The following is a 13,364-nucleotide window of genomic DNA, read 5'->3' on the forward strand; positions in this document are numbered from 1 at the left end:
GAGCAGAAAGATAACCTCTGAAAGTATCCAACGCAGAGCACTGCTAGGAATGGGTAAGAATGAAAAGAAGGATAGTAGATAAAGAGACAGAAAGAGGGTCAATAGACCTTTCTGTACAATATTTTACATGTTTTTTTCAACAGCAGGCATATACCGACTTAGTAGAGGGCCGTCTCACCACCAAAATAACCTCACATACTTTGGGGAGGAAGGTCAAAAGCTATCAACTGTCGCCACTCAATCTCGACGCATGGAGGCGGATAGTTGGCAGGTTCGGGTGGAGGACCCTCCCCTGTTACTACAACAGAAGGTCCTTCCGAAGGGGCAGCGTGATTGGAGGATCGATGCTCATTTTCAGAACCCTGGACACCAGACTCTCCTTGCCCAGTCCTGAGCCATAAGACTGACTTGGGCCCGGTCGTTCTTGATCTTCTTGAGAACCCTAGGCAAGAGTGGTATAGACAGAAAGGCGTAAAGTAGGCCTGAGTTCCACTTGAGATGAAAAGCGTCGCTGAGCGATAGCCGCCTTGGAAACTCCAGCACGCAAAACTGCTGACATTCCCCCTTCTCTTCGGAGGCAAACAGATCCAACCAAGGCGCTCCCCATTGTTGAAGGAGACCTTGAGTCACCTCCAACTGGAGACACCATTTGTGATCCACTAGACATCAACAGATGAGTTTGTCCGCCCTGCCATTCGGAGAACCTGACAGGTGTTGAACAACCAGGGTTATGCCCTGTCGTTCCAGCCATGTCCAGAGACGCAGGGCCTCTTGACAAAGGGTCCACGACCCAACCCTGCTTGTTGCAGTACCATATGGCTATGGTGTTTTCCATGAACACCTGCACTAAATTCCACTTGACAGGTGTAAGAAATGCTTTCAATGCCAACCGGATCGCTAGAACATCTAACAAATTGATGTGGAGCCCCAACTTTGCCGGAGACTAGTGTCCCCTGATCTCCACCTATCCCAGATGGCAGCCCCATCCCAGGAGTGACACATCTATCACCACTGTGTGTTCTAGTTGGGAAGGAAGAGGAATCTGCCTTTGACCCAAACGCGGTTTGTCAACCACCACTGCAGGTCCTTAGCAGTACCCTCTGAGATCTGGACCATATCGGAGAGATTCCCCTTATGCTGCGCCCACTGGAACTTCAGAGCTCAAATACATGCACTGCGTCCAGACAGCTCCGATAAAAAAGAGCGTTTGAGAAGGAGTCGTGTGACTTTGGCACGTTTATAGAGAACCCTAGCGAATGCAGGAGGTTTGCCATAGTCTGAAGGTGGGAGATGACAGCCTGGGGCGAGGACGCCTTCAATAGCCAGACGTCGATGTAGGGGAAGTCTGAAACCCCTAACATACGCAGATGAGCTGAGACCACCGCCATCACCTTGGAAAACACCCAAGGGGCCCTGGTAAGGCCAAAGGTAGCACAGTAAACTGAAAGTGCTAATGAGCATACCTTGAACCGCAGGCAACATCTGTGGCTCAGCAGGATGGTGAAGTAAAAATACACATCCTGCAGGTACAACGCTACAAGCCAGTCTCCTTAATAATAATAATCCACATTTGTATAGCGCACAATCACCCGTAAGGGTCTCTAGGCGCTGGGGGCCGTCGGGAAGATTAAGCAAGCTATTGCCCAGAGTCACATGGTGCTGGGCTAACCTGCCGCCGGGGCCGGGGATCGAACCGTGATCCCCAGATTCCAGCGTCAGTCGCCCTGGCCGCGGCGCCACACCTCTCCCCGTCTAAGGCAGACAATACCTGAGCCAACGTGGGCATCTTAAACTTCTCCTTTTTGAGGAAGAGATTGACGGTCCGAAGATCTAAAATGGGGCGTAACCCTTTGTTCTTCTTTCAGAATCAGAAAGGAGCTGGAATAGCAACTACAGGCTACTTCTGAAATCGGAACTGTCTCTACAGCCCCCTTGGCCAGGAGAGCTGTAACTTCCTCTTAGAGTAAAGTTAGGTGACCCTCCACCAGCCGTTCTTGAAGTGGCGGAATTGGAGGAGGAAAAGAAAGGAAAGGCGGAGAATAGCCCTCCTGAATTACCAGCAAGACCCACTTGTCCGATGCTACGCACCTCCAGTGGAAATGATGATGGATTCTCCCTCCAACTGGACTGACATAATCTTGCAGACTCAAACTAGGAGTGCTTGGAGACTGTAGCTGAAGAGGGCTGTGTGACAGACGACTTCTGGCTTCCATTTTGAGGTCAGAAAGGAAAGGCAGAGAACAACCCTCCTGAATGACCAGCAAGACCCACTTGTCCGATGCTATGCACCTCCAGTGGAGGAGATGATGATGGATTCTCCCTCCAATTGGAGTGACATGATCTTGCAGACTCAAACTAGGAGTGCTTAGAGACTGTAGCTGCAGAAGGCTGTGTGACAGATGAATTCTGGCTTCCATTCTGAGGTCAGAATGAGCTGCGCCCACATCCTAGCACGACTTGGGAAGTCTGCGCAGGACAGTGGCTGGGATATGGTTGGGGCGGCTATCAACCCCTTCCAGTGCCTCGAAAGGTGTGATAGAAAGGCAACAGGGTGCTACTGAGAGGCCCAAGGATATGGCCATAGCACGAGAGTCCCTGATGAGCTCCAAGGCTGAGTCCGCTTTTTCACCAAAGAGGCAAGAAGCCAGATGTTCTCAGCCAGGCGTGGTGCCGTAAGGCCACCGACTATGAAACCGCTCTCTGCCCAGCGAGTCAGTCATGTCAAGGCCTAATGGTGAAGTTTGTTCCATCCCTCCCATCCTTCACTGCCTGGGAGTGTACAGCCCGGGCCTCCTCCGGGACCTGTGGCAGCACTTGCGCAACCGTCTCCTAAAGGGTGTGGGGGAAACGGCCCAATAAGCATACTGTATTTACCAACTGCAATGCCAGGCTGGAAGAAGAAAATGTTTGCTTCCCAAGTGTGTCCAGCCTCTTGGATTCCCTATGCGGAGAAGCAGAAGGGAACGCACCATAGGATGTCGAAGCCTGCACCACCAAGCTTTCAAGGGTGGGGTGTTGGCTGAGGAACCTTGGTCGCCCGAAGCTGGGCGATGGGGGTGTACATTTGTCCTGTTCACAGGAGCCCCTGTGCTAGGCTTGGACCACGTGCCTAGAAGGAGATTAGTCAGTGCTTCATTAATGGGCAATAGGGGCTCAGAGGTGGAAGCCCCAGGCTGAAGCACTTTGATCAGGAGATTAGTCCTGACCTGCAAGGAGGGCAACTCCAGCCCGAGGACCTCAGCTGCCCTCCTTACCATGATGGCATAAGAAGCCCCCTCCTCGGTAGCCCCAGTTGTTGGAGAGAGCATGCCAGAATCTGGGGATGAGTCCAGTCCCCTGGCTTTCCCAAGTTTCTCATACCAGTCCATCTGTTCTACAGATACATCCTCGTGTTCTAAATGGTCTATAGACCTCGCCCATGCCAGAAAAGTCCTCAAAATGTCCAGTCAACAACATAGAGCCTCTGGGTTCTCCTGGTGCCAGTGTTGGCGTCGAGCGATGCTGGTCCGACTCCAAGTCGTTAGGAATAAGGATGGTGCTGGCACCACCGGCAGCGCTGATGGCACCAACTTCAGGTCCAACGCCGGGAAAGGTCGCGTTGGCCTGACTGGCGTCTTCCAGGATCCGAGATCAGATCCATGAGGCCCCACTGGCACCATGGTCGGAGCCAATGGTGCCAAATCCTATGGGGCCCCTTCCAACCCTATGTGTCCCAAAGACTCACCAGAAGGGTCGGCCAGCTCAAATATGCAGCACATTCACTTGTAAAATTCTTTTATTTCAGCGGGGGTGGCTCCGGCTCCCAGAAACGGAGGGAGGTGTGGATTCTGGCTCTGGCTCCGCAGAACCGTGCCTAGAGCTTGGTGCCCCTTATCTCGTTCATCTACAGACGACAGCCGAAGCGAAGGTGAAGTCCGCTTAGACATCATCTTTTTCATGAGCCTCTCTCTAATTGGCTGTGTCCCCTCATCTTCAAGATGTAGGGACTGAGATGTGCTTCACCTTGCTTCCCCCACCTGAGGGGTAGGGTTGGCAAAAGTGGCAACTCCTCTCCTCCTAACTTGGTTTTCCTGCCGATTCTCCCACCCAAAGTGGAGGTCAGAATCAGTGGGAATCAGGTGCTAGGGGCAGCAAACTGCAGGGACAGCTTACAAAGGCGGGAGGCCTTTGCAGCCTCCCTTTTGTGGAACCAGCCTATCTTGGGGGAGGAGGCGTGGCACCTCTGCCCAGGATGGGATTTGTTTCTGGACCCAGAGGATGAGGCCCTCTATGTAGGGGTCAAAAAACCTGCCTGGTGGTGGCAAATGGCGGGCAGCCATTCAGGAACCACACCAGGGCTGGTCGTTTTTCAGGGGGGCATCTCTAAGATGCCCTCTGAGGGCATCAGTGTCGGTTTAATGTGCTGAGAGGTTTGCTACCAAACTTCCCAAATTTCAGTAAAGCCATTATGGAGCTGTGGAGATCGTAATGACCAACTCCATGACCAAATACTCTTTATGGTTTTACTGCACTTACAATGTCTAAGAATGGACTCAGACACTGTACGAGTACAGTGCTCATGCAACTGGACCCCCACATGGGGGCTAGTGCACCCTGCTAGAGGGGTGGCTTACCTAGGCCCCAGGCAGTGGGTTGCAGGTATGGCACACAGGGATGTGTGCCATGTCAACTCTTCATTTTTCTCTGCACCAAAACATGCAATGGCAGTGTGTGGGTGTTTAGGTGCAGGGTCTCTAAAGGTGGAACAATGGGTGCTGCAGCCCTTAGAGGCCTTCCTTGGTCACAGTGCCCATGGTACCCATGGAACCTTTTACAAAGGGCTTACCTGGGGCCATAGAGGTGCCAATTGTGGATTCAAAGGGACAGTTGTGGGAAAGAACACAGGCACTGGGAACCTGATTGGGAGGGACTAGGGCACATCAAGCCAAGTTGCATCAAATATCAGACAAAAAGGGTGTGTGTGGAGGGGGAGGGTAACCATGCACAAAATCTGCAGCTTGAAGTCTCTTTCGGATAAAAAGGAGTTCCACAAAAGCAGATGAAAACAGTACTTGATCATTGGGATACTGATAAGAGAAAAACACGAGAGGAACAACAGGAAATAGTATGTTACAGCAAACAAAAATGGAGCAAAAGAAAGTGGCAAGCAGGCAACCAATGAAAAGCCAAGCGTGAGATGTAAGCACCTTTTAACATTTATATTAACAATAGATTTCACAAACACAGCACAAGCGATGTGCAGGCGAAACCTAAAAAAGAAAGGGCATAGGACTGAGGCTTGGGAGACAGCCAAGTGTAGCAGAAAGAGGAGATGTTCGGATTGTAGGTAATATAGAAGGTCCTTTAAGAATGACAGGAAGACAATCATGTAAGGGCTGACCCATATATATTGCAGATTGGCCGGACCTCTCCGAATTAAGGGCCACATGTACATAGATTTCCGTTTACAAGTTCCTAACAACCAACTTTTGCGATTTGCTAATAGGAAATCGCATACAGCTATGTACAACAGTGTGTTTCACACTGTTAGCAATTCCCAGTGGGGTCACAATTGACCTACCTCATTAATATTCATGAAGTAGGTCGCAATTGGCGACCCATTGTGAATCACTACAAGCATAGGGATGGTGGCCTGCTGGGTACAGCAGACTACCATATCTGTGTTTGCTTTTAAATAAAGCAACTTTTTTTTAAATGCAGCCCGTTTTCCTTAATGGAAAACTAGATACTTTAAAAAAAAAAAAAAATTAAACGTTGCAGTTTCATTTTTTAAGGGCAGGCAGTGGTCCTTTGCCACTACCTGCCCTTAGCAAAAAAAGATCACATTCATTCACAAAGGGGAAGGAATTCCCTGGTGACCCCTTACCGTTTGTGAATGGGTTACCACCAAATTGTATTTGTTGGTAAAAAGCAAATATTTGCAACCACATTTAGGTCTCAAAACATTCTTAATTACCACTGCGAGTTGCTATTAGGAAGGGAAGCCCTAAACACGCCCCTTCCTGATAACGAATCGCAAATCTATTTTGCAATTCAGTAATAGGTTACCGAATTGCAAAGTCGGGTTTGTACGTACAAAAAGGTTTTTTGTGGTCGCAAACGGCGCGATTCTGCAAATTCTTTTCAGTGTAAAAACGGCATTCTGTATTCTGTGTATTTAAACTCAATGGAACAAAAATTGCAACAATTACAATTTCTGGGAAGAGCCGACTCACCTATGTTCAATAGTTTATTAAGTATAATATAGGTGATTTTGATGAAAAGAAGACAAAAAAAAGATCAGTTGCAGGATGAGACTACATTTTCAAAGCTTCAGGGAGAGTAGACAGATAATAGTGCATGCAAATCTCTGAAATGCTCCGGGCATCCAGTTCCTGTTTCTGTGACTACCACATACAGGATATACAGCTGAGGAGTAATAATGCTTCTTGATCATGTGTCATAGCCATTTCCCAGGAGAACCTGCAGAACCACCAACTCTGATGAGGTTATTACACAAAATGAGATTTTTAGTCCTAACAAGGGTGTCCATTTTGGCTACTGGCTCAACTAAGATAAGACAACGTATCTCAGAACACATTCTGATGAGTCCAACCAGAGTTATTTTTGGTATACATTGCAGTGACCAGACAGTGAAATTACCACCACCCTTTATTACTTATCGCAAAGGCTTACCTGCAGCGGGAGCATTCTGGTCTTCTGGCAGTGCTCTCCACAGGAAGTTCTTGCAATCCTGCAAATCCGTCCCCATCTTCTTCCACTAGAGATGCAGCCTCCAATCCCATCGAGATTTCCCTCAGCGGGCTATTGGATCCCACAGCAATGCAACCCTCGCTAGCCTCACTCAGCTCCATGCTGCTCATCACAGGAGAAACTGTGGTTTAGGGACCACTAAGGGCCTTGCAATGTCAGAAGATGGTGTCTTGTGTGTAAAGATTCCAATGTTGATTGAAGGGCAGGGCAGCTACCCGGTTGTGGACATATTAAGACCAGGCGTCCTGTCACATTTTCTGTAAGTCCATATTGGACAACATCAATTCATGCAATTCTGCAACATCAGGGATATACTAACTCCGTGTTTCAAATTTCAGATGGTCTTAGTCGAGTGGATTACCTGCTTAGATTTTAACATGAGGGGAAATATCTTGCTGATATTCCCGAAAGTCTCTTGAATTTGGGAAATTGTTCACTGCACTGACAAAATGCAGGTTCAAAAGGTACTCCCAGTTCAATCTTGACAGTGATAATTGCGAGCCACGTCTCTTCACTGAAAACTGAAAATATATATTTCACTGTTAGATGACGTGTATTTTAGGTTTTTTTCACACTTTCAAATAAATATAAAGCTTGTTTATCCAGTCCAAGCTAAGGTGTTACCAAATGTATATGACGTACATATTTATTTATAAACAATACATTCAAACAAGTTTGTCAGGCAAAGAAGCAAATGATTAAGGGCATAGACAACGCTTCATTTAAAGAAAGAATAACCACGTTTATAAACGATCACTTACATAGTATTAACTTCCAAACAAATATGCACACTCCCACAGAACGGATACAAGCCGAGAAATTGTTCAAGAGAATGTGATTGTAATGTTCAACAAAGGCAGCCAAAAACAATTTGTGAAGCATAAAAAAACATGATTGTCATCACATTACATTTTGATTAGGACTTTGACGTGACCTCCTGATCGTAGAAGGACAATACAAAAACAAAAAATAAAATGTGAAAATGAACATTTAGGTTTCATCTACCTATCACATATCAGATGTTCCTTTTCCAACTCTATTAAGCTAATAGAGTGTAAAATAGCTCAAAGTCACAACATTAATATATAAACTGGTGGCAAACATGTTTGGTACATTTCAAACGCACTTTTTATAAATGCTGAAGATGATTGTAGCGGTATCTTCTGTGCCCTTAAATGATGACCTTGACACCAGCGTGAGTTTAAATTAACTTTTATTTCCCCGAGCGTCGGGCAAGCGTGTCTCTCCTTCACCTTATCGCGGCATCACGACATAGCCGCCTTCCGTTCCCCGCATCCTCCGTGCATGCTCTGCCCAAAACAACTAGAGTGTCACCACATATCTTCCCCCTTTAACACCATTACAAAAGATATGAACACTATACATAATACACATAGTCCCGATGGTTATACAGTTGGATATGGGTAAATAATGGAACAATCTTACTTGGTCTCCATGTTAAAGTCCTCAAACTTCTTGGGCGCTTTAATCACTCTGACCGACTTCGTTCTCACTTGCTCCGGGCAGAAGCTTGATCCTTGGCCATTGTCTGTATGGCCAGCTCCCATTTTTGTTTTCGTTCGCAGTCCTTCTCCACCTGGGCTCCGTGGTGTAGGAGGGTTGGTTCTTTCCGCTTTTTCACCTTCCTCCTGAGTGTACTGGTCTTCATTGCTCCAACCCTGGGGGTAGGTCCCGGGCCTGTTTATCACTGTAGCCTTCGTTGCTCCGGTTTCTTCACTTCCCTCAGGAGTGAGCTAACTCCACTCGTCTGGAACTTCCCACTTCATGATTTTGTTACACTTCGCCATCCTGTCTTGTGACCACACCTTTCCATCACTAAGTAGAGCCGACCTGGCATACGGCTCTATCACTTGCAAAGGGGGTGTGAACTTGCTGTCTCCTTTCCTCTTCAACACCGCCTGTTTCACTCTTACCCACTCGCCCCTTTCTAGGGCAACTTCTTTGACATTCCGTCGTTTGTTGTAGTGTTCTGTGTACAAGGCCTCTGCCATATCAATATTTCAACGTACAACTGCCGGGACCACTTGCTTTGGACTATTAGATGCTTCCACGCCAGATTGTCCTTCGTAAAGGGGTCTCGCCCATGCAGTACTTTGAAAGGGCTATATCCTGTGTTGGCTGGGGTGATGCGATATGCCCATAACATCCTTAGGAGCTCTTTCTCTCAATCTTGCCCCGCACTTATCGCTGCTTGCACTTACCCCATTATCACTCTATTAAACCTCTCAGCTAAGCCGTTCCCCGCTGGGTGGTAGACAGTGGGGTGTGTTTAACTTCTATTCCTTTGCAGTCCATGAAGGCATCCTACTTTGCGGACACGAACTGCGGTCCATTGTCGCAGGTGATCACCTTAGGGATTCCTTTTCTCAAGAATGTGGATGTGAGGAAGGAAAGCACGGCTTCGGTGTCAGCGGCCTCACATACTTCCACTTCCGGCCATTTGGAATACCTGTCCACCAGTACTATGGCATATTTGGGCACTCCTTTGGTATCCAGTATGGGGCCCAAGAGGTCCACCGATAGCATCTCTCACGGACTAGAGGGACATGCGAATTTTCCCAGCGGCGGCCGTAGCAAGACCTGTACTTTGCCTGCCCTGCTGCATGGTTCGCACATCCGGACATGTCTTTCCACTTGACTGTCCATGGCAGGCAACCAATATGCCTGCTTTGCCCAGGCTTTGGTCTTCATTATTCCTAGGGGTCCTTCATGTAAAATGGTTAGAAGGTGTTCCACTAAGGTATGTGGGGGTACCACTTTGTCTCCTCTCAGTAAGAACACTGGATTGTCTCCAATCGATAGTTCTTCCCGAACTTCCCAGAGTTTCTTCAGCTAGCTATCGAGGTGTTTCTTGTCCGGCCAACCGTGTGTCACGTAGCTCTTCACCGTCTTCAAGGTCTCATCATGGGTGTACACTTCCTCCCATTCCCTTGCACTGATTACTGTTTCATGGTCTTGTGTGGACGCCACCATGTAGCCCTCCCATCCTGAGGGCTCTTGATCTGTCGCCGGCTCCATAGCTGCCGCCCTGCTCAAAAAGTCAGCAACCTTGTTTCTGTTTCCAGGAATGTATTTCACCTCATATACGAAATCCAATAACCTCAGGGTCATTTTTGCTATGCGGGGAGTCGCGTGTGCATGTCCACTAGAGGTTAGGACTTTCACTAGCGGTTTGTGGTCCGTGCGGAGCAGGAAGCTGGAGCCCCATAAAAACTGTCTGAATCGCTCCATGGCCCATACTGCTGCGAGCATTTCCTTTTCTATCACGCTGAACTTCTCTTCGTTGGGTGCTAGTGACCTTGAGGCAAAGCTGACCGTGGTGACTTCTCCCTCCTGTGACCTCTGCATTAACACTGCCCCCAATACCGTGTTGCTGGCATCGGTGGTCAGTATGGATAAGGCAGCTTGATCAAATCCTTTAAGAGGGACGGCAGCGCAAATGTCTTGTTTCAATGTGTCAAACTCCGATTGCTCCTTGCTGGACCACTTGAATGTGTTCCTTTCCTTCAAGAGTTGTCTCAGGTGATGAGTCTTGGACGCAAAGTGTGGGACGAATTTACTGTAAAACTCCGCCATCCTTAAGAATGAGCGGATATCCTCCTTCTTCGTGGGTGTGGGGCGTCTTTGATGGCTGACACATTGGCTCTCTTCAGTTCTATCCCCTTCTCACTGATCTCATGACCCAGGTACATCACAGATCTTACACCGAACTTGCATTTTCCCCATTCCGCGGTGAGTCCGTTTTGCGCCAGAATGGTCAATACGGAATGTAGATTTGTGTCGTGGTCGCCTTTTGACTTTTCTCATTATGAGGATATCATCTAGGAAGTATTGCACACCTTGCACTCTTTGAAATAGTCTATGCATGAGCTTTTGAAACACCGCTGCAGCGGACGCTAATCCGAATGGCACCCTAAGGAACTTGTAACATCCGAACAGTGTTATGAAGGATGTTAAGTGGTTGCATGAAGGATGTAGGGCGATTGGATGGTATGCAGATGAGAGATCCACGGTAGAGAACCACTTGATCCCCTTCGTCTTAGCTAGCATTTCGTTTGTTTTTGTTAAGTTCCCTTAGATCTACACACAGACGTACCTTGCCGTTGGGTTTCTGAGCGACGACGAGCGGTACGAGCCACTCAGCAATCTCGATCCCTTCTATGATTCCGTTCTTTTCCAAGCGTAGTAGTTCTTCCTGCACCGCCTCCCTGCTTCGGGAATGTTGCGGACCTTGTGGCTTACCGGTTGTCCCTTTGAAGACCTCCGGGTATTCTTTCTTCCACATTCTCTCCCCGTTGCGTTGGACCGGGATCTGCTGCGCGGCGACGCCTGGTGGACTCCCCGGGGCTTGTCTCTCTTCTGGTCTGATGGCTTGCGCAGGGGCAGGGCTTCCTTCCCCTCCTCGGGAGACGCATGGGGAATCCAGCGCTAAGCTCTAGAGTGGTATCGGCCGACCCTTGGGGCACCCCTTACTGCCTTTATCAAGGCATGCTGTAGTGGTTCATTGGGGACGACTGCACCTACTGTACTCCTGCGGAATGGTCTAGCCGCTCACTGCTACGTGTGCTCTGTGGTCGGCTGTACCCTCCTTCCACCTTGAATGGCCTTGTGGGTGTTTGCCTATGTCCTGCTGCTCCTCGGACTCCCCGTGGCTCCCCTTGTGCTGGGTGTGTCTGCCACGTCAGTCTTCTAGTGGTATGACCGGCACTTGCCTGCTATGGCCGGGAGCTGCGGTCGTCTCCGCCAGTGTACGGGTCCTGCGCTCGTGTGGAGCGCTTGCCGGCATGTGAAAAGCACCTACGCGTCGCGGGACACTTCGCCCCCCCCTGCCGCGCTCGGGTCTGCGTGATCTGTCGGTTCGCGGTGCGTGCTGCTCGGTAAGCAGCCGCGGTGTCCTGCTTCCTCGTCGGCATTTGTAGCGGTGCCTTCGGTGCCCTTAAATGATGACCTTGACACCTGCGTGAGTTTAAATGAACTTTTATTTCCCTGAGCGCCGGGAAAGCGTGTCTCTCCTTCACCTTATCGCGGCATCCTGACATGGCCGCCTTCCGTTCCCGGCATGCTCAGCGCACGCTCTGCCCAAAACATCTAGAGCGTCACCACAATGATGGTGAGGTTATTGTATTAGATTAAGCATCGCTACAGATCACGGCAACATGCATGTCTTACTAGCATCTCTGAAACATGCTATTTCACATCTTGTAATGTTCTTTAAAAACAGGCGTTCGGGGAGATTATCTGATCTGTCAAACCACTGTGGCACGCAATCGAATGATTGCTGCAAGACACTCAAATGATTACATTAGAACCTGTGCTACAGCTCTACATTGTTGTACAAACAGTGCTCTGTATGGGGTGTCTCCCCCAGTCTAGTACTCACAGAGAAAAAGTAGGAGGCATGGCTCCTTAAATCTCCACTAAGTTTACTAATAAACTTTTTTGATTAACTATTTTTGATGACTATTATAAAATGAAATTTTTTCCTTTCATTCTTCATTGCTCTTTTAGGTAATCGCAATCAGCTTCCTAGCTATCCAAAAAAGTAGCATCCTAAATATGTATGTGTGTATATATGGTATTTCTATAGTGCAAAGCTAGCCAAAAAGCCAGTGGAGCAGCAGTGTACATGCTCAAACACAAACATAGATTAATAGTAGAGGGAGCTGAGTTGTGGCTGGTTAATGTATTGTGATGAATAGTTGTTTAAAAAGGTGGGCCTTCAACTCTTTCTTAAATTGGAGCAAAGTAGGGGTGCTCCTGATGGATATGGAGATTTTGTTCCAGATCCTGGATGCATAGATGGAAAAGGCCTGCTCTCTTGTTTTTTTCTTTGTTTTACACTTTTTAGACTGCAGTCTGATAGTGTCTTGGCTACAGGTCGGCCCAAAACCATCGGAGATGGTGAGCAAGATAGGAGCTGGTTGTGTTGGCTTTGTAAATGAGAAAAAAATCCTGACTTCTTCTCAATTAATTCATAAATCACTATTCTTCAGAAGTATCACTGAATATCTAACAAATAAATAGTTCGTAAGATACAAAAAATACATTTTTATAGCCCTTACAATGATTACATCAAACTTCTTTTCATATCACATTCTGTCTAGATCTTCAACACAAACAGAATGAAGTCTCTTCAATATTTCACTTCTTGCAGGGGCAATGGTGTTTTCTGCCATTTCCGCATTAGAATCTAATTACAACTTAAAAGTGGCTTTCACTATGCTAGTGTTACATGTCTCCATTAAGGGACAAAAACTATTTTTTCTTTCATCTTACTCACAATTCCAGTTGCCAGAAAATATTAGCAATAAGATGGCCACTGTGCCCATGCGATTCCATTATGACTAGCCTTTTTCCCCCAAGAACCTCATACTGTGGGAGTAGTTTATTTCGGTTACCAACAAGTGTGTGTTTTATGATTTATATGATCTTGAGCCTGATTTGATGTATATTATGACTACATCTTACAAAGTGTGCTTCTATCCGAGATTTCTGATTATCCTTTAATCAGATATTTCGTTTGTGCTTAATACATATCTGTATAGCATTTCTAATGGTTTATCTGATATATCGTCTATATGTGCAGCAGG

The 13,364-nt window shown here is 47.6% G+C and overlaps 1 protein-coding gene across 4 annotated transcripts in view; it reads right to left on the reverse strand.

Annotated features, from left to right (window-relative positions):
* The window catches only part of DTWD2 (DTW motif tRNA-uridine aminocarboxypropyltransferase 2), a 734,040-nt gene that overhangs the window by 666,012 nt on the left and 54,664 nt on the right, over window positions 1-13,364 (reverse strand). For 3 of the 4 annotated variants that reach the window (XM_078677369.1, XM_078677367.1, XM_078677368.1), the window contains exon 2: window positions 6,676-7,274. In XM_078677369.1, coding sequence (XP_078533495.1) covers window positions 6,676-6,863 — 188 coding nt within the window. In that variant the 5' untranslated portion in view covers window positions 6,864-7,274. Of the gene's footprint in view, window positions 1-6,675; window positions 7,275-13,364 lie in introns of those variants that run through there. The other variant, XM_078677370.1, reaches the window with a different exon arrangement.

Source organism: Lissotriton helveticus, chromosome 2_1, assembly GCF_964261635.1.
Source record: "Lissotriton helveticus chromosome 2_1, aLisHel1.1, whole genome shotgun sequence".
In the NCBI taxonomy this organism is placed as follows: Eukaryota; Metazoa; Chordata; class Amphibia; order Caudata; family Salamandridae; genus Lissotriton; species Lissotriton helveticus.